Here is a 22112-nt window from a genome sequence, read left to right as displayed (position 1 = left end):
AGTTCTCGGTGAGCTAAAAATGTGTCATGTCCTGTCTAATCACCTCTCCCCAATTCTTCCTCGGTCTAGCTCTACCTCTCTTTAGACTTATTACTACCAACCTCTCGCACCTCCTTACACTACTAAAAATCTGCTAAAAACCCCGTTCAAAGACTTAAGGTTCTGAGCAACTTCGTAATATGTATTATGACTTGCGTGTGCGGTCGAGTTTGGTTTTGGAAGGTTTGGAATTAAATTGGAAGAACAATCCTTATTTTTGAAGCTTAAATGAAAAGAGTTGATCGGAGTTTGACTTTTGAGCAAACGACTCTAGAATAGATTTTTGATAATTTCAATAGCTTTGTATAGTGATTTCAGACTTAGGCGTATGTCCGTAATTGGATTTGGAAGTCCGTAGGTCAATTTGACGCATTTTGGCGAAAGTTGGAAAATGGAAGAGTTTTGGAAAGTTTGTCCGAGAGTTGACTTTATTGATATCGGGGTCGAAATTCAATTCTGGAAATTGAAATGACTCCGTAATATCATTTATGACATGCATGCAAAATTTGGAGTCATTTTGGATGGGTTTGATAGGTTTCGACATGAAATGTAGAATTTCGAATTCGTGTTTTAGTGTTGTTTGATATGATTTAAGGCCTCGACTAAGTCCATAATATGTTTTGAGACTTGTTTGTATGTTCGGACGGGGTCTTGAGGGGCTTGAGTGAGTTTCAGAGTGGTTTCAGACCATTTCTAGGTAATTTTTAACTGTTAAAGCACTTTGCATCGCAGAAATGTTTGTTGTACATGGTCGAGTTCCGAACCTTATATCTCGTAATCTGTAAGGAATTTGGAGATGATTTGAAAATGCAAGTTGTAGCTCTGTAAGCTTATATTCATTATTTAGACATCTTTACAGAATGTTATGATATATTAACTGAGGCCTAGTACAACAAGTGTTTTGCCTGTCAATGTGCATCGTAGAAATTTCTGATGCACATGGCTTATTTTGGAAGCTTATATCTCGTAATCTAAACGGAATTTAGCGATGATCCAAAAATAAAATTTGTAGACCTTTGTATTTAGTTTTCATAAGTTTAAATCGATTGGTAGTTAGGGTAGGGTACAAAAAGATATGGTTGATACTCTACAGGATGCCTGGGAAGAGTTTGGTGTTTTAAGCATAAGCATGTAATGATCCAAAGGTCCATTTTTTGTTTTAGAGATCAAAATTAGATTTTGAGACTTCCGAGAGTTTGATAATGAATTATAGGAATGATTTGGAATGTTTGGTATAATTTCATCAAGTCACGATTGGGTTTTAGCACAAAATACGAGTTAACTATTTAACGAACTAAATTGGTATCACATTTAGCAAATGAGCTCCGAATAGAGTTTCGATTGAACGACTAGGTTCGTATTATTATTTGTGACTCATAGGAATAAGAATCACCGAATTCCTAGTCTGTATGGTGGAGTTAGATCCTTTTTAGTGAAATATTAAATTGCTGGTGCAAGCATGTTCTGGTGTGGACCTTTAGTGACGAGAAATGTACTTTTAGTGACGGGAAATGGGTGTTTATTGACCAGATTTGTTTTTAGCTCATTTCAACATTTTTGGAGCTAGGGAACTCGGATTTGGGCGGTTTTTGAGAGGATTTTCACCAAATGAATTAAGGTAAGTGTTTCCTACTCAGTTTTGATTATATTTCGTAAATCCATGGTTATATTCATCATTTAATTCAGATTTAAATGGAAGAAATTGAAATTTTTGGAAATTAGTTCAAAAAATGAAAAATTTAGATTTGGAGGCCGAGTTGTTATCGGAATTTAATCAAATTGGTATGGTTGAACGCGTATCAGAATGTGTATTTGAATTTCATGAAAATTCTGTCGGTTTCCGAGAGGAGGGTCTTACGTTAACTCTTGGTTGACTTTTTAATGTAAAATTTTAAGTCGAGGTTTTATTATCTGGAATTGTATCCGATGAACTTTAATGAAGTTATACAATTAATTTGGATAGATTTGAGTTGTCCGGAGGTCAATTTAAGAGAGAAATCTATTTTGGAATATCGACATAACTTCAAAAAGGTAAGTACCTTGCCTAACCTTAAGTGGGAAAATTTTCCTTAGGCATTGAGTCTTATGTGGAAATTGTGTAATTGAAAAGCATGTACGCGAGGTGACGAATACGTACTTAGTTTATATGTACAAATTATGTTAGTTGAAATTCGTAGACGCCCTTTTGTATTAAATTGGAAAATTGTTGAAATTTAGTAAATCCTTGATTTGTCATGCCCCATTCCTTATTTGTCGAGTTTGTATTTTATATGATAATTTGGTGTGATTACCACTTGGATTTTTATGTGAATTTCGTGTGGTTGTTGATTTGATATTTCTTGGAAATAATCTTATTATCGATTTTTCATATGCAAATAATTAATTAAATAAGTTTAAATTGAGACGTTTATATATTTATCTAAAATTTAGATTAAAGAAGGTGTTGCCCTATGTTGAGTTATTTTTCCATCCATATTGTTGTTTTTGACATTTTATATGCATTGTGTTGAGCCATGGACTATCTGTTATGAAATTAATTGACTTTGTTGTACCTTTGGAAAGGTTGTAGCCTACATGCAATTTGTAAATACGAGTTGATAATGTTGTGATAATATTTTGTGTGAATTGTTATGTGATTTGGCTTACTGTTATGCGGCTTATAAAGGTGGAATTCCATTGTTGACACTATGTGGGAATAAGGGTGGTATTTCACTATTATTATGCGTGTTGAGATATTGTCTGGCCGGAGTGATAAAGGAGGCTATTAAACTGAGCGATAAGGGAGGCTATTATACGAGAGATAAGTATGTCTATAAGATCGATAAGGGTGGATATTAATACTGTTAGGGCGGAGGGATAAGGGGGGCTATTATAGGAGTGATAATGGTGGCTATAGGAGAGATAAGAGTGGCTATTGTCAGGGATGCTATATGATGATGTGGGGTTATTGTGATGGTAATTTTCATGTGATGTTGTGAATTTCCTTATGTTTATTTTTATATCTTGTGCAACTTGTCTTGTTGTTTTGGTGAACTTGATAATATTATGATCTATGTTGAAATTGTGAGCCTGTGGCTATTGCCGAGCGGATTATATTATATGGGATCGGGTTGAACCCCGCAACAGGTATGATTAATGTTATACGGGATCGGGTTGCACGTTGTAACATATATGAAATGTGGGCGCAAGGTGCCGGGGAAAATATGATAATTTTTATTATTGGCACGTGAGTTGTCCGTGCTGTTTTGATAGAAATATAGGAACGGGGTGCCGTGAAAATATGAAAGTGGGCTGGGACCCGTGTTACGAAAATATGAAAGTGGGTTGAGATCCGTGTTTTATGATTATGAAATGAGATTTCATAGAGTAACTTTTATTTGAAAAAAATTATATTCTAAAGATAATTATTTGAAAGAATTTTATGTTCGAAAGATATTTATTTGAAAGAATTTTATATTCGAAAGACATTTATTTGAAAAAAATATATTCGAAAGGTATTTATTAAAAAGAATTATATGTGATTTATATTTGAAAGACTTGATTAGTTGGTTGCACTTGTGTTTCTTATTCATTTGAGAAATAATTATGGTGTTCTTGTGCCTTGTTGTTTATATCACTAGTTGAGTTTTGTTAAATATCAGTGCTAGTTATTTTCCAATACTATTGTATACTGCTATATTGCACAGGTTATTTGACTAGTGAGTGTCTTGGCTGTGCCTTGTCACTACTCCACCGAGGTTAGTCTTGATACTTATTGGGTATCGATTGTGGTGTACACATACTACACTTCTGCACGTTTTTGTGCAGAGCCAAGTATTAGATATATCCGACTCGGGCAGATTGAGTGTGTTGATCGCAAGGATTCAAGGTAGAGCTACTTGGTCGTTTCAGTCCCTTGGATCCTTTCTATTTTAATGTACTATTAACTCTTATTCGAACAATATTGTATATTCAATCCTTGAGATCATTTCATGTATTCAGTTAGAGTCTGTGTCTTAGTATTACCAGTCTTGGGAGTTTGTTTGAATATTTTCGCTGCTGGTTTTGATACTTAAATTATATGTTCAAAAACAATATGGCTTGAATTGGTATTATGATCGGCTTACTTAGTCTTACAGACTAAATTCCATCACGACGTCTATGGTGGGATTTTGGGTCATAACAAATCCCACCTTAGGAATCATTATGGCACCTAATCTCTAAGACTAGGTAAGCCTAACACATTAGGAGATCTAACAGAGATTATCATCTTAACTATATAAAACTTAAACTGATAAATGGGATAACCTAACTAAAACTGAACAAATATTATATAATCCCCAGAACCGGAAGTACAAAGTCATAAGCTCTACTGACATATACTAGTATTTCTAAATACAATATTGTTCTGAAATGAAGATAAACAACAGTAAAGATAATATTTGAAGGTGACTTTGAGGCCTGCGAATATCAAGCAGGTCTACCTTGAAGTCTCTAGCCACGCAGACACAACGCTCAAGAACCAACATGATCAGAAGTACCTGGATCTGCACAAAAAATGTGCATAGGTATAGCATGACTACACCACAACGGTACCGTGTAAGTATCAAGACTAACCTCAGTGGATTAGTGATGAGGTATATCGAGACACTCACTAGACCTAAAATTTGTGCAAGATATTAACATAAATCTAGTAATGGAAAGAAAGTTAATGTAAGGCTAACAACATAAAGATTATTAATATAAAACCAACAAGGGAATAATAGAAAAAGAATTGGCAACAAGAAGCAAACGGGTAATAAAACAACAACATAATCAGAACACAGATGAAATATGAATGAACTCAACTTAGGAAAACAGATAACAATTCAAGTAATCAAATTGTTCCCAACGCATGACTTGCAACAAGAATTACCCCAAGGCACCATACCTCATAACCACAAATCATAAGCCATAATTCCGAATTTTACATGCATGGCACCTCGTGCTCACATTATCAATCGCCTTCGCACTGCAAAGTCCACTTGTTATCATATACATTGTATCTGTGTCAAATACCAAATAAAATATTCGAGAGGTTTATTTAAATATAATAAGGCATAATAACAATCTTGAATAAAGTAAGGAGTCAAATAAGATAATGAGTTTATTTTAAAAAACAAATAATGTAAAATAAAATATGTACAAAATAGAGTATCAAATGAGTTTAGTTTAGAAATCAATAAGGTAAAGTAAAACAACATTTTTAAATTAAGAAAAACATCAGATATGTTAACGAATTAAATTAAGAATTTGTTAAAGTAAGGCGCGATAACAATTTCAGGTAAAGTAAAACATCAAACAAGGTAATGAGTTTAATTTGAGAACCCAATTAAGAGTCACATAAAATAAAGCATGTTAATAATTCTTTTGTTTAAAACAGTTACGTTACCAACAACTCAACAGAGTATGAGATAACGACTCCACAAAAGTAAATTTATCTTAAAACTCAATTCACCAAGTAACACAGAGGCATAGGTTGGCACATTAAAGCAACACAACAAATCACAGGTAAGATGATTTAAGGAAAAATAATAATCGTTCAAATCAATAAGCCTTTCAAATATAAAATGCACAACAAAATCATATCGAGGTACCACGCCTCATATTCGCATTTCACATTTCAAAATCACAACCTTTCTTTATACCTCCATATGAGCATTACATTTAGATATTTTTGAAAATATGTTTTCCGAAATAGCTACATGCACTTTAGCCTCCTTATGTAGTCGCGTGGCTTCAAGTAATTTCCTTACTAGCAACACGCACATAAATCCCATCTTATGTCGCTGCATGCACATTAACCCCTATCTTTATACCGCCGCATGCACATCAATATCATAACACAATAATCAACTCGCACCAGACGTGCCCATATGCCACAACATTACCAAATCAACAATAACAAGGTTACCACAACATGTAGCCCACGACTCAAGCACAATGTGTATAAGAATCTCAATAATAACAAAATGAATGAGAAACAACTCAATAAGATAAGATATTCCAATAACCAATAATTTCAACCCCAACCGTATTAATAACTTTCTACAACTACAACTTCAATAACTCAACAATGAAGGTATTTTCATAAAATAGCAACTTTAAATCAAATGCATAACGTAGGCTCAAGAAGGAAAGACATAGCATGAACTATCAACTACAAATAAATGCATGAGAATAACTCAACAATGGGTTAAATAACATGTAATAAAAAGTACTACTAAATGCATATAAAAGTAATCTCGACAAATGAAAAATAGAACATGTAATACAAACTTTAGCTAAGGCATGTAAGTATAAACTTGACAACGAAAGACAGGACAAATAATAGCAACTTTAATTGAATGCCTATAGGTGACGTAAGAGTCTAAACCAGTCAATTATTTACATATAGGTTTGTGTACATGCTTGTCATGTAACGGCCCAACCATTGATTTTGAGCATTTGCACGTCGCTTGGTGGTTTGAAGGCATGCGTAACTCCGTGTAATTTATTATGACTTGTGTGTATCGTCGGTTTTGATGTTTGAGTGATTCAGAATTAGTTTGGAAGAATGAATTTCAAGTTTAAAGCTTTAAGTTGGAAGAGTTAATCAAGTTTGACTTTTGAGTATTTGACCTCGAATTAGAGTTTTGATGGTTTCGGATAGTGATTTTAGACTTTGGCGTATGCACAGATTTTCATTTGAATATTTCTAGAAGGTTTCATCACTAATTGATGAAAGTTGGAAATTTGAAGGTTTGGAATGATCATAAGTTTGACTGAGAGTCGGAATAGGTTCGTTATGTCATTCAAAACTTATATGCAAAATATGGGTTCATTTCGGGTTGGTTAGGCTTGAACCAGACGCTTGGTTCGTAGTTTGAACTTTATGAACTTAAGAGATTGATCTTGATCGAAGATTCTTGATTTTCATGTTGTTATGTGTGATTTGAGGACTCGAATAGGCATGTGTTATATTTTGGGACTTGTTGGTATGTTCAGACGGGGTCCCGAGGAGCTCGGATGAGTTTCAGACATTTCTAGGCCATTTGTAGTTGCTGGTTTTTTGTCATAGGGGTGTGCATTCTGATCACCGACTTTGGGTCGCATTAGCGAAGAGCATATTTGCTGCTTGGGCACTGTGAATCGTGATTGCAGAAGCCTTTCGCGATGGCTTAGAGGAAACGTTTGATGTCAACCTGACTTTGGAAGCTTATATCTTACAATCGATAAGGAACTTGGAGATAATCCAAAAATAAAAGTTGTAATCTTCTGTGTGTATTTTTCAAAAGATTAAACCGTTTGTAATTTGGAGTTATATACAAAACGCTATGGCTGATATACTATAGACTATCCGACAAGAGTTTGGGAAGGGTTAATGGAATTTTATTCATCGCGATCTCTTGGAAATGGCCGCGATCGCATAGGGTAGACATTGTCCTGGGAAATTTTAGAATCATGACCGTGAGGTTTGTGAATAGTGTATAAAAAACTAGATCTATTTCGAATGTTTCATACATTTTAGCATATTGTGAGCTATGAAGCTCGGATTGAGGTGATTATTGAGGCGATTTTTATCACATGGATTGGGGTAAGTATTTTTTACTCGGTTTTGAATATATTTCACGATCCATCTTAGATTTTGGCATTTGATTGATGATTTTGATAGAGAAATTGAGGATTTTTGTCTAAACTTTCATAAAGTGACTTTTTTGAGTTTTGAACATCGATTCAGAGTCGGATTTGAGTGAAACTAGTATGGTAGGACTCGTAATTGAATGAGTTGTCAAATTTTGCAAGTTTGTAGGGGTTCCGAGATGCGGTCTCAGGTTTGAATTTTTGGTTGAGTTTAGTCGTTTGATTAAAGATTCGACCTTTATCGATTGGGTTTGTTTCCTTTGGCATTATTTGATGTTCTTGAGTTGCTTTTGGCTAGTTTTGAGCCGTTCGGAGGTCGGTACGTGCCGGGTGGAATTTATAGAGTATTATTTAGATTGCTTGATTTTGAATTCAGTTTGTTCGAGGTAAGTAACATATTTAAACTTGGATTTGAGGATATTTAGCCCTCGGGACAATGTTATAAGAGATTTATTGAGGCAACGCACATGCTGGGTGACGAGCGTGTGGGCATACAACAGGAAAATCATGTTTCTTGTCGACTATTAGACTATGATCAGACTTGTTTTGCTGTTATATATTGTTACCTCCATGTTCTCCTTACTTGTTTGATTATATGAGATGTGAATCATGTTAGAAATTATGTTTAGTCTATATGCTTATTCTGTTGGGACCCACTGAGGTCATCTCTGATGTTGAGTTATTTGCATAAATTACAGCTATATACTCAGTCATACTCATCCATTTGAATATTATATCTCCATCTCTGTTATCATTTATTGTCATATCATTGGTATCATTGTTTGGGCAGATTGGTAAGAGATTATTGAGCCCGATAGACTGGAGAGATTGATGATTGAGTTGGGCCCTGAGAGCAGTGTTGTGAGTGATTTTATGGATCGGGCTGCACTATGCAGCATGCCATATTGGCTTTATACATACATTATTATTAAATAGATTGGGTTTCATGCTGAAGCATGTCTTATATGCTTTATTATCATGGTATTGGACTGCACGCCACAGCAGGCCAGGTTGGCTTTATATTAGTGCTTGGGAAGGATCTGCCTCTTCAGAGTCTGACATGCCAATAGTGAGCGTTGGTGCCACGTGCCGAGTGTTTAAGTGTATGGAGTGATTAAGTGTGAGACAATGAGAATGAGTACTCTGAGAGTGTGAGTACATGAGTTCATCACTGGGATGCATTATATTTGACATGCATACTTAGCATGTAGGCATGAGATTCATTTCCTCATGCTAAATGGTATTGTAACATTGATGGCTTCACATGCACATTAACATGTAGGCATAGAGGTGTACTTTTTTATGCTATCTAAGAGTGAAATATCTTATCTGTTGTTGAAAGTTTATTTTGGAAAACCCATAGTTCTCTGCTATACTAGTATTTTTGTGATTTCGATGAAAGATTTGGGGTTTTACTGTTATACATGAAAAGCATTCCTATTTTCCGTAACTGTGAACGAGTTGAGTATCATATCTTTGAGTTATTACTTATACTGCTTTTTATTATATTGTTAGGACTTGTTATTGGCTATTGGTGTTGGACTCTGACCATTGTCCAAGCTCGTCACTGCTTTCAACCTACCAAAGGAAGGTGGATTGATTGGTCCACACACATCAGTGTAAACAACCTGGAGTGGTTTGATTGATCTTGACATGGCGTCCTTTGGAAAACTCCTCCTTGAATGTTTTCCAAGAAGACAAGCTTCACACAATTGATTTGGATTGTTGATTGATGGTATCCCATGTACCATGTTCTTTTCTTCCATTGATTTGAGCGCTTCAAAATTCAAGTGCTCAAATCGCATGTGCCAACATAATGATTCATCTTGCACATTAGCCTTCAAATACTTTGCATCAATTGTCTTAAGATTCAGAGAAAATAATCTATTCTTTGCCATATGCACTTTAGCAATTAGAAATCCACTTGAATCTAAAGATGCATATTTTTCATGTGGATATCATATTCCTTTTCAAGAAGTTGGTCCAAACTCAAAATATTACTTTTTAATTTTGGGACATAATAAACATCTTGAATTAACTTGTGATCACCATTTTTACAGGAGATCAGAATTGTACATATCCCTTCGATTTGAATCTTTGAGGTATCTCCAAAGAACACATTACCTCTCACCATTTTATTGATCTTCACAAACTTCTCTTTGCATCCACACATATGATTGCTTGATCCATTATCCAAATACCACAAGCTGCAATCATCTATGTCTTCTTCCTTGAGTGATATCAACAACGTTGACTCAACTTCTTCTTTCTTGTCGTCAACAAGGTTATCTTTTTCTTCAACATTGCTACGATATTCCCAAGAGTAATGGCCAAATTTATGACAATTATAACACTTAATTTTTGATTTGTCATACCTTTGTCCATTGTTTTCTTAGTAGTAGCCACGTCCTCTTCCTCTTCTATGTCCACGATCATAACCTCTGAATGTTTGGTGGATTTTAACTTCATTGTTGAAGTTGTTACCGTTACCTCTTTTTCTTCCATGACCATCACGGCCTCGTCCCCGTCCATTCCCTCGATAGCTTTTTTTACCTCCATAATCCTTGAAGGATGCCTGAGTTTTAAGAAGTTGCTCCAATGACACTTCTTATCTCCAATTGCTCTGCTATCATGGAGTCTAAATTTTTAGACTCCTCAATAGTACACACCACAAAATCAAATTTAGGTGTTAAAGTGAGAAGGATCTTTTCTACCACATGGACATCTTTTATGTCCTCTCCGTATCTTCTTAATTGATTCATAACAACTTTCACTTTTGAATAATAATCTGAAATGCATTCAGATTCTTTCATTTTTAAAACTTTAAAATCAGCCCTTAGAGTTTTAAGTTTTACCTTCCTCACCTTGTCAACTCCTTGAAGAGAATTTTGTAAAATCTCACAAGCTTCCTTTGAGGTGGTAGCATCTGCCACCTTTTCAAACATGGCATCATCCAGACATTGATGGATGAGCGTGACAACTTGTTGATTCTTCTTCATTGTCTTTGAAAAGACTTCTTTATTATTTTGAGTCAAATCTTCCTCATTATTGGGTTTTGTATACCCTCTATCTACGATTTTTCACACATCCTGGGAGCCAAGAAAATCTTTCATACGTAGATATCATATCTCATAATTATCTTTTGTGAGACAGGGGTACTGAAAAGACAGCAGATCATTATTCGCCATGGCTCTAATACCACGTTGTTGGGAAAAATAATAATCCCGCACAGGAATAATATTCACGCGAAATAATAATAATACAAGAAAGTAACAATAACACTAACTCTTTTAATGGGTAAAATACAATAACCGGACGGAGTAATATAACCACTATAATATTACAACTTAGTAGTGTCAAGAGACTACTATAATTTCGAAAGAATAACACTCTTTATTTAAAACATCTCACTACAATATTACTCACACACACTATTTATCTCACAGACTATAATCTGTGGATTACTCTCTCTAACTTCTATTGCTTCTCTCTTATTTTGGTATGATTGAAATGAAGAATGGAGGCCTCTATTTATAGTAAGAGTTGTCATCCAACTACTACAAAGAAGATGACTTGTTGTTGATTTAGTCCTATAATATTTCAACAAAGTTAGGCACCTATCCCATTTTTTTCTTCAACAAAGTTAGGCACCTATCCCATTTTTTTTCCAACAAAGTTAGGCACCTCTCATCCCATTTTTCTTCTTTTCTTTTTTGTTTTCTTCAATATGAGCCCCAGAGTTTCCATTTGGCATGTATTTGTAAACCAAAAGTTTCTCGTCCCTCTCTGCAAAAAAACCCCATTAAAGGGACTAAATTTGGATGCCTCAGACTAACCAGAATTGTAATCGCATAAAAAAACTCTTCCTCCAAATTTTCTGAGGCATAGAGCCTCTTTATGGCAACATTCCAGCCATTTGGAACCAGTCCCTTGTACACTTATCCCAGCATTCCCTTCCCAATTTCATGGTCTTGGCTAATATATGAAGTCAGTTTTGCTATTTCCATAAAACTCATTGTTGTACTCCCTCCATTCCAATTTATGTGAACATGTTTGATAGGGCACGAACTTTAAGAAAAAATGAAGACTTTTGAAATTTGTGATCCTAAACAACTCAAAAAGGGGCCCAGGGTATTTGTTTGGTTATAAAAATTTCTCATTAAGGATATAATTGTATGTTTAAGCAAAATTATTTCCAAATTTAAAAAGGGGTCATTCTTTTGAAACGGACCAAAAAGTAAATTGGTTCACACAAACTGGAACGGAGGTAGTAACATTCTTCTTCAGCTTTGAAATCTAAGGAAAAGAACATTTCTACCGTTAGCACAATTTAATAAATGCCACGCGCTTACTTTTCTTTTCTGTATTTAGAGTGTGATTAAGTTAGTACATGATTCAGAACGCCTGCAAAATGTTTACCTACGGGTCATTGTTTACTTCTATTCTGTCTGGAAATTCACTTCCATCAATCACCTTGTCTTTGTTCTCTTCTTAATCGACATAAATTATTGGAGTTACATGACATATTTAGACTGCATATTTGGGATGTAGTTAGTTGGTAGTGTAATTAGGCCACATATCCATTATAGTTATTTACTTGGTCTGGTTGTATTCTTTGTATTATAGTAATAGGCTCATTGTATATAGGAGAGTAGGGAACATTCTAGAGAACAACATAACATAATTGTTCAATACAGAGGTTTATTCATTTCTTCTCTCATTTTTCTCTCTGAAACCCTAACTGTGGATTCATCAATTCTGCTCAATCTCTGATTCTAACATGGTATCAGAGCCATAAAATCATTTATCCTTCATCTCCTAATCTCAGCGGTGTTGCCGTTGGAGGTTTTAGTTCGTTAGCTACCGGAATTTTCTCATTTGTTCTTAGCGGTCGGAGTTTCATCTTGTTTTTGTTTCTTCTGCTAGTTCATTTGCTCGATTGCGTTGGAGTGCCATCAATCTCTAAGAAATTTGTGTGATTCATTCATCAATTGGATTTTTTGTTTGGAAGTTTTTCTTCGAAGCTAGGGTTTCAGATCTCAGTAATCTTCAAGGCCTTTTATTTCCTCATTTCGCGAAGAAGTTTGGTACACTCTTTCCTATTTTTGTACATCTGTTGATTTTATTTTTGTTAGGACACTAAGCTTTGTTAAAAAATAGTTCTTTTTTGAGCATTTATTTTAAAATCATGGGTGATTCCAGTTCAAATACTAGTCCTTACGTTCCTGAACCTACTAGTCCTTTGTTTCTACTTCCTTTTGATGTGCCAGGCGTATCTCTTGTTAGTGTTCCTTTCTCTGGGACATGTTTTGGGGGTTGGAAGTGAAATATGATACTTTCTCCGTCTGCTAAAAACAAAATAGGATTTATAGATGGCTCGTGCATTAAACCTGCTGAGATCTCTCCTCAGTATAGACAATGGGATACGTGTAACAATGTGGTCATATCATGGTTGACCAATTCCTTATCCCCAGACATTGCAAAGAGTGTACAATATTCAGAGACACCTGAGAGTATTTGGAAATAATTAAACAACAGATATGTGACTGTTAGTGGGACTAAAGTCTTTGATATTAAAAGAGAAATTTCCTCCACTTATCAAGGATCCCTAGATGTTGCTTCTTACTTTAATAAACTTAAGAAACTTTGGGATGAACTGGAGATTATGCGCAATAGTCATGCTAATGCTTGTGCTTGTACTGCTAAAGAAGGTCTTCAGAAAGAAAAGGAAGAAGTTAAAGTTCATCAATTTCTAATGGGTCTAAATGAAGTCTATATAGGAGTTAGAAGCAATATCCTAAGGATGCACCCATTGCCTTCTCTTGATAATGTCTATAATATACTTCTACAAGATGAAAAATAAAGACAGGTCCTTCTAAATCGACAAACTTATTCTGAATCAGCCTCCTTCAAATTCCAACAAGTTTCCTCCTCAATTTTCACCTCAGCAACAATATCCTCAGAAACTAAAATTTGATCAGTCTAATCAGCGGATCAATTCTGATCACAACAAGGCTTCACTGTTTTGCAAGTACTGCAAGAAGCCTGGTCATACAATTGAAAAATATTATAAGTTGCATGGGTTTCCCCAGAATTTCAAGTTCACAAGAGGTAAAAAGTTTGGTACTGCTGCTAATGTTGAAGGGCAGTCTCCTGGTACTCCTTCACATGCTGAGGATTCATTGGTACATGGTCTAACTAGAGAACAATATACTCAATTGATGAGTCTTCTTCAGCAATCTGGTCTCAATGAGTCATCATCTCAACCTATCATCATGGGTTCTGCAAACTTTGCTGGTAGTTCTTCTTCTCTACATGTGTGTCTGAATGGTAATTCTAAAATGCGCATGTTGACTAATGTAGCTGGAAGGATATGGATAGTGAATTCTGTAGCCACTGACCATATGACTTCAAATAAAACTCTTCTTTTCAACATTACTCCTCTGCTTATTCCTTACCTAGTTTCTTTGCCTAATGGTTACAAAGTGAAGGTCACATGTACTGGATCCCTTACTCTGTTACCTTCCCTCACTCTTCATCAGGTTTTATACATACCTATTTTTTACTATAATTTGATTTCAGTGAGTAAACTGATTGATCAATTCAAATGCTATATTTTATTCACATTCTATTCATGTATACTTATACATACCCATTCTATGAAGAAGCTTCTGGAGCTTGGTAGAATGGACCATGGAATTCTACTTCAACCAACCTACTTCTCCCGCATCTATTTTCCATAATGTCATGGACAATATTAAACAATCTATTCCTCTTCATGTTGTTTCTGATTCATCTGTTTCTAGCTTTAATACCATAGCTGAAGTACATGATTTTTCTTTGAATGCAAATGTAGATGTTCTGGATTCTCTTCATGATCCTGTTTTATTATCAACTTGTAATAGTAACCAACATATAAATATAAATGATGTTCTTTGGCATCACAGACGGGGTCATGTTCCTTTTGCACAAATGAAAAATATACCTTCCATTTCCTCTTCTTTATCAGCAAGGTAGTCTTTCATTTGTCCTATTTGCCCTTTAGCAAGACAACCTAGATTGTCATTTCCAAACAGCTCTACTCATTCTACTGCTCTGTTTTAACTTATACATGTAGAAACCTGGGGACCTTACCACACTCAATCATATTCTGGGGAAAGATATTTTCTGAGTCAGTTGATGATTACAGTATGGCCACCTGGACACATTTGCTGCACTCCAAAAGTTATGCCTTCACCTTAATTAAGGCATTAATAGCAATAGTTAAAGCACAATTTCAACTTCCTATAAAGGTTATTAGGAGTGATAATTCCTTAGATCTTGGATCTTCTAATTTAGCTCTTAAGTTCTTTTCTGACACTAGAATAATTCATGAAACTACTTGTCCCCACACCCCACAACAAAATGGGGTGGTAGAGAGAAAACACAAGCATCTACTTGAAACTTCAAGAGCTTTATTATTTCAATCCAAACTTCCTACCAACTTTTGGGGTGATTGTGTCTTAACGGCAACTTATCTTATCAATAGGTTTCCTTCTTCAATTTTGTGCAACAAGACACCATTTGAAGTTCTTTATGGCTGTCCACCTTCATACTCTCACTTAAAACCTTTTGGTTGTCTATGTTATGCAACTGTGCCTAAATGCCATAGGGACAAGTTTCAACCAAGAGCTTTCCCTTATATTTTCTTTGGCTATCCCTATGCTAAAAAAGGTTACAAGATATTTAACTTATATACTAAGTCTGTGTTGATCTCCAGAGATATCATTTTTCATGAATCTATGTTTCCCTATCAATTGGTGCAGTCTACCCCTTCTTCCTCTACTCCATCTTTTTCCTTTCCCATGTTCTCTTTTGATACACATTTTGATTTGTCTAGTTCCACTCCACCTGAATCTTCTTCTCCTGATATCCCTATTCCAATTGCTTCACATGTTCCTGATCATTCTTTATCTGATTCTATTCAGCCATCTTCCCCAATACATATTGCTGACCCCAGCCAATCAGGACCTCAAACTCGTCCTACTCCAGTGATTAGAAAGAGTTCTACAACCCACCAAATACCATCTCATTTGAGGGACTATTTTGTACAACTTCCTTCTTCCCTTTCTTCTTCCACTCCTTCCTCCATTTCTGCTACATACCATGCTCTAGTAGAACCTCATTCTTACACTCATGTTGCTGCAAGACCTGCCTGGCAGGAAGTTATGGCCAAAGAGTTTGAAGCCTTAGAGGCAAATAAGACCTGGAAAATTGTGAAACTACCTATTGGAAAGATTAAATATAAAGCAGATGGTAGCGTGGAAAGATTATAGGCCATATTGGTGGTTAGAGAGGACATTCAGGTAGAAGGGATTGATTTTAATGAATCCTTCTCCCCTGTTGTCAAGATGTGCACTGTCAGATGCTTGATTGATGTTGCACTTAAGAAGCAATAGCCTTTATTTCAATTAGATGTCAGCAATGCATTTCTGCATGGTTACCTAGATGAAGAAGTCTACATGAAGATTCCTCCTAGGATTTCTGTTCCTTCTACCTCTTCCAATTCTGCCACCTTGGTATGCAAACTTCAAAAAACCCTTTATGGGCTTAGACAAACATCTCGAAAGTGGTATGCAAAGTTTTCACAAGCTCTTTGTTCTAGAGGATATACTCAATCTTTGAATGGCTATTCATTATTTGTTAAGAAGACTCAACCCTCTACTGTTTTCTTTGTTGTTTATGTGGATGACATCATACTAACTGGAGATGATTTATCTGAGATTTTACCTCTTAAGTCATTTTTTGGATGATCAATTCAGAATTAAAGACTTGGGACTCCTTAGTTATTTTTTGGGTATTGAGGTTCTTTATCATTCTTCGGGTGTTATTTTGCATCAGAAGAAGTTCATTACTGATTTGCTTGATGAATATCATTGTTCTGATGTTTCTGAGGTTGTTGCTCCTTTAGATAATTCACATACACTACATGCTGATCTTGGGGATCTGTTACCTCAACCTGACAAGTATATGAGTTTAGTTGGGAAGCTGCATTACTTAACTCACACTAGGCCAGACATGTGCTTCACTCTCCAGGATCTAAGCCAATTCTTACAGGCCCTTAGAATTCCTCACATGACTATTGCATTATATGTTTTGAGATACTTGAAGGGTACACTTGATAGTTGGTATTTTTACTATGTCTTTGACAGGTTTGCAGCATGGCATCTTATCAAGCAAGTTGGGAGTGTGCCCACCCTCCAACTTGAGGGGGGGTGTTGGAGTTACGCTGCATATTTGGGATGTAGTTAGTTGGTAGTGTAGTTGAGCCACATGCCCATTATAATTATTTACTTGGTCCGGTTGTATTCTTTGTATTATAGTAATAGGCTCATTGTATATAGGAGAGTAGGGAACATTCTAGAAAACAACAGAACATAATTGTTCAATACAGAGCTTTACTCATTTCTTCTCTCGTTTTTCTCTCTGAAAATCTAACCGTGGATTCACCAATTCTGCTCAATCTTTGATTCTAACGCAAATATCTTCTTTACACAAGGAAAACCAAAGATAAAAAGATATACACCAAGTAATGTGAAAAGTGACTAACCAGTCACAAAACCACTAACAAATAAAAAATAACTCGAAAGTACTTTATTTTAGTGTCAGTGTCTTCAGAAATGGATTTCGAAAGTAAAGACTTCGTATGCTTCCTGCAAATTGCTTACGTAAAAACTAATAGAAATAAATGAATCTTGAAGGGAAAAAGAAATAGTGTTGGAGAGAAGAAAGAGACCTCTTTATTACCAGTATCATAGCCGGTCAAGAGAATGAAAATATTGGTGGATATTCTTTGTTTCGATCTGCCTTGGGTGCGGTAATGAAAAAAGTGTAGTTCATCCTCTTCAATGAAACACATGTTATGAAATATACAGGCCGGGTTGATCCAAAGTCAAACATTCTGATCGAATATGAGTCATCCCCTTGCTTAATTTTTCTTTTTTTTCCGGATGGTTACTGATCAGAAATTAAGAGTAGTTATGTTAAGAACATGTCGTATTGATGACAAAGAAAATTCTGGAGAAGAAGTAGGCTTACACTCTCCAAGACAAAAAAACATCATATTGAAGGGAGGTTAAAAAGAGCATCCAATGCAAAATGGTCTTTCATACAGTTTTTTTGTCGTCAAGAATATATTGGTAGTCACTCTTTTTAGGCTTAGTATTTTTAATATGAAAACTAAGCAGATACTTGCCAATAGAAGGCGAGACTTTAAAACCAAAAGACGTGATTTCAATAAATATGACATATAGATATCAAAGTGAAACCATAGTTACATTTTCAATTGGAGAAAAACATAACAGTTCTCCTTATTACTCATATCACTCTAGATATATCAATATATATTGGCATCAAAGAATTGAAATTGAGTTGATATTTTGCCCTCTGATCAGGAGAAAAGAGCCCAAAGTGTTTCTCTGTGATTTCTCCTTTCTTAACATTTTCATCAAACATGGCAAATAAATAAGTTTCTATAGACTTTCCAGGTTTCTTTGGAGTTCCTGCCCCTCTTTTAACATGATCAATCAAATTTCTGTAATAAGTTTGAGCATTTTCAATAGTTGCTGCAGAGTTTCCTTCAGAAGGCCAGCCACTTTCAGATACAATAATCTCCACATTTGGTCCTCCAGCTTTCTCTACAGCAAAATACATAGAATCCAAAATGGCATCAAAAAGATTTTGATACCCTGCTGAATTTTTTCCTCGTTGTGTGAACAATGCATAAGAAAGTGGGACATCAGCAGTGTTGGAAATGTGAACAAAATAAGGGTAGACATTGGCTAAGAGTGGAAGGTTATTTTGTGCTAGAAATTGGATTATGGGATTAATGAAACTATTGAATTCTCCTCGAAATATACTAGCTTTGGGTGGGTAGGTGTTTGCTAAGAGCCCTGAATATGTTGCAGTTGTGACCTTGATCTTATCTTGCAACCCTGATGCTGCTAATGCATTGTACACATTTTCCATTGCATGAAGAAGAAATTGTGAATATTGACCATTATTTATGGGAGATACTTCATTTCCTATAGATATGTACTTGAATTTAACATATGGGAAATGACTTCTTATGTTATCTTGAACCCAACCATTGGCTATTGAAGAATTGGCTAGGGCTTCAAGATCTTGATTTGGAACATCAAGAATGATCTCAATGTTACTTCCTTTGAGAGCTTTGAAGATGTTTTTATCTGGATAGTAGATTCTCATCTTTCTAATGCCATTAGCCTTGTATAGGTTTATGACATCTTGTTCTGATGGTAAATTGTTGGCAATTTTTCCATAGCATACTCCAATAGATTGTGCCCCTGCATGATAAGAAAAAATGTACATTAGAATAAACAACGGCAGCAACAATGCGACAGTCCCCAAATAAGTTAGGTGTCGACTCACTAACTATGATTTTCTATATAAATTCTTCTCAAACCAACATTATAGTGTCAGGTTACCTAGAAATAACTATAGGTAACTATTCATAATAAGTGACTTACAAAAATAAGGTAGGTTATATGATACAACATAAAAATATTATAACAAACTCAATGTAATTTCACAAATGGGGTCTGGGGAGGTAGAGTGTACGCAGACCTTACCGTTGCCTTCTGAGAGGTTATTTTCGATAGACCATCGGCTCAAAAAAAGATCAAAAAGAAGCAATAGCAATATCAACAAACAGTAAATAACCGCAAGTTAATAGATCAACCAAATTGAAAGAAACAAAAATAGGAATAAAAATAAGAACAGAATCCCTAAGTAGTAAAGGTAAACCAAGCATAAGAAAATACAAGAGCAAATCAATACTACCACAAAAGTTATTTACGCTATTAGTGTATATAAGTTGATCCGCATGGTACAAGGTGCATATATATACATGTAGTGTACATGTGTGTGTGAGAGAGATACCTATCATTTGGATGCTGCACATTAACAGCCCAACAAGTACAAGGGCAGCCGCAAGAAAGCCATTTTTAATGCACAAAGCCATAGCTAAAATGGAAATGAGAGAGTAAGGAACATTTGAGCTGAAATTGTGCGTTTAAGGAACCATTTGGCAAGCAGAAGAAGACCGACAAAGACTTAAAAAGTCAAAGTCAATTGCCCAGCGAAGCACGTTATGGAAAAAAAATGTAGAAAGTTCAAATCTGATGTGGTGAGAAAAAATGGTCGAATATTCGGAGAAGGGACAACTTTGCCCTCCGTATACTTTAATTCCGAATAGTTTAACAGCAAATTTAAACATTTTACTTTAAATATATGTGTGGTGATTATCTACGTTATCACAACTAGACATACAGCAACTCATTTACGTGTATTTGATACTCCCATATTCTGAAATATTTCTACTTTTTCCAAATTGAATTTGTCTCAAAATATTTGAGGTGTTAGAGAAATCATTTAATATTACTCGTATTTTCAAATCCATCCTATCTTTTTAATTAGTATTAATATTAATTAAGTGATATGTTTAAGGAGAAAAAAGAGAATTTAGACAAATACCCATATGATTATGTCTATTAAAATGACTTTCATAAGAGTATGCAAAAATCTTAAAAGATATATAATATTGACAAGAGGTTGTAAAAGGAAACACTTAAATTTGTTTTGGAAAAACAAAACAGACAAAGAAATCCACAAACACAGAGATACACTTTTTATTTAAATTGATCTATCTATCTGAGATGACATAACATTTAACGAAATTTGCTAGAATTGTAATGCTTTAGATATAGTCTCCCGCATAATTATTAAATAATTATTATTAATGTACTTTTGTTCTTATAAATTGAACAGTCAATGGTTTTCCTCTGTTTTTTTAAGATTCTAAACATATAATAGCACAAACTCCACTATGAAGAGTTTTTTGGGTTAAAATATAAAATCTTATTCAACCAAATAAGAATAAATACGTTACCTGCTCATTGAACTCTAGAGACAAATAATTAAAAATAACCAAAATTGTAGCTTCTATGTCCTCCTAGTTCATTGTCCACTATTTAACCAAATGGGGACTTTCATCTTACATTTAATACAATTTTACCACTATATACAATAACAAAATTCAAAATTTATTAAAATTTATAGTATGACAATCTTTCTTAAAAAATAAATCTACATGGTAGGAAGAAAGATTTTGAAGCTTATTGAGGCGAGAGAACACTTGAAATTTAAAAGTAGATTGATTAATTGTGGTATCCCTCTGTCCCATTTTATGTGATACACTTTTTTTTTTAGTTTATATAAAAAAGAATAACATATTTTTATATTTAAAAATAATTTAACTTTAAGTTTATCATTTTACCTTAAAAAGATATTTTAAAACTACACAAATATTCATGACTTATTTTACATCATCAATTTCAAAAGTAATTTTTTTTTTAACTCCATGCTCAGTCAACGCTACATAAATGGGGACCGAGGGAGTATAAATTCCACACTTTTTCCACACAAAAGAACACAATTTATTAAGTATAGCCACCTAAGAAGTGTGACTTTGTCAAATCTCGTGGAGGACAGAATCTAGATAAAAAGCCAAGTACATCTCGGTGTTTTAGTCAAGCTCTCTATTGAAAATAGGGTATGTTTTTTATTTTATAAAATTAAAACCCAAAAGATATTGAATCATACCGTATAAATTTATATATAAAAAACATAATATTTTTATATATTAAGTTTAAAACTAACAAAATACTTTTTCCCCTTGGCCCTTATCATGGAAACACGCACAAGACATCAAGTAATTAACACCTAAAGTCCCTATTTCCAAATTTGTTTTTCTATTTCTATTGAAACTAAAGTTCTAGGATGTTCAAAAATGCAAGAACACATAAATTTAAATAAGGGCCTATTAATGTATCAAATAATTAAGGTACATTTTTCGTATGATACATGATAATGGTAAAAACTTACCTGCATCGGATGTTTACACCCAATATAGTTACATTAACCATATAAGACAAACTAAGGTCTATTAGGAGTTTTATTTAAAATAAATAAAGGAAGTAAGTCATATGTACTAACTTCAGAAAACCTATACTAACATAACTTCAGTAAAACTTAGGTTTGCCATCAACTCTTTCTTTTATTCCTAATCTTCTTCAAGTGTTTGGCTAAATTTTATAATACTGATTATTTCCGATCTTCTTCGAGCGTAAAGCATAATTCCGAAACAGCAATATATGTAGTTAAAGTTAGACTAAGAACCATAACCATGAAGGTTCCTGTTCTTTTACTAGTATATTGCTCAATTAGTCTTGCACTCTCAGACTTGGGAGGCATAGGTTATGTGTCACGACCCGAAATTTTCACATTCGGACCGTGATGGCGCCTAACATTTCACTTGCTAGATAAGTCAACGTTAGAATAATATTAACCAATTTTTAATTAATTTTTAAATT

At 34.6% G+C, this 22112-nt stretch overlaps 2 protein-coding genes across 2 annotated transcripts; one reads left to right on the top strand and one right to left on the bottom strand.

Moving 5' to 3' along the window:
- The first annotated feature begins 14427 nt into the window (after positions 1 to 14427).
- LOC142173363 (uncharacterized) lies at positions 14428 to 16971 on the top strand. The gene is made up of 4 exons (XM_075238944.1): positions 14428 to 14693; positions 14798 to 15975; positions 16135 to 16238; positions 16561 to 16971. The coding sequence occupies exons 1-4, from the start codon at positions 14428 to 14430 to the stop codon at positions 16969 to 16971; spliced, it is 1959 nt and encodes a 652-aa protein (XP_075095045.1).
- A 962-nt stretch (positions 16972 to 17933) lies between these two features.
- Positions 17934 to 19723, bottom strand: LOC107789548 (glucan endo-1,3-beta-glucosidase, acidic). The gene is given in 2 exon segments (NM_001325472.1): positions 17934 to 19025; positions 19621 to 19723. Coding segments are annotated over 2 exon segments (1071 nt in total). The 5' UTR covers positions 19703 to 19723; the 3' UTR covers positions 17934 to 18036.
- Between the last annotated feature and the right edge of the window lie 2389 nt (positions 19724 to 22112).

Source organism: Nicotiana tabacum, chromosome 19, assembly GCF_000715075.1.
Source record: "Nicotiana tabacum cultivar K326 chromosome 19, ASM71507v2, whole genome shotgun sequence".
Taxonomy (NCBI): Eukaryota; Viridiplantae; Streptophyta; class Magnoliopsida; order Solanales; family Solanaceae; genus Nicotiana; species Nicotiana tabacum.
Note: the sequence above shows the minus strand (reverse complement) of the source record. Positions and strands in the feature narration are given on the sequence as shown.

Excerpts from the sequence above, each read along its gene's own strand:
- LOC142173363 (XM_075238944.1), top strand. The coding sequence starts at position 14,428 with ATGGACAATATTAAACAATCTATTCCTCTTCATGTTGTTTCTGATTCA. Across the intron at positions 15,976-16,134 it reads GATTAAATATAAAGCAGATG|ATGTCAGCAATGCATTTCTG; the intron begins GTAGCGTGGAAA and ends TATTTCAATTAG. Across the intron at positions 16,239-16,560 it reads CTTCCAATTCTGCCACCTTG|AAGAAGTTCATTACTGATTT; the intron begins GTATGCAAACTT and ends ATTTTGCATCAG.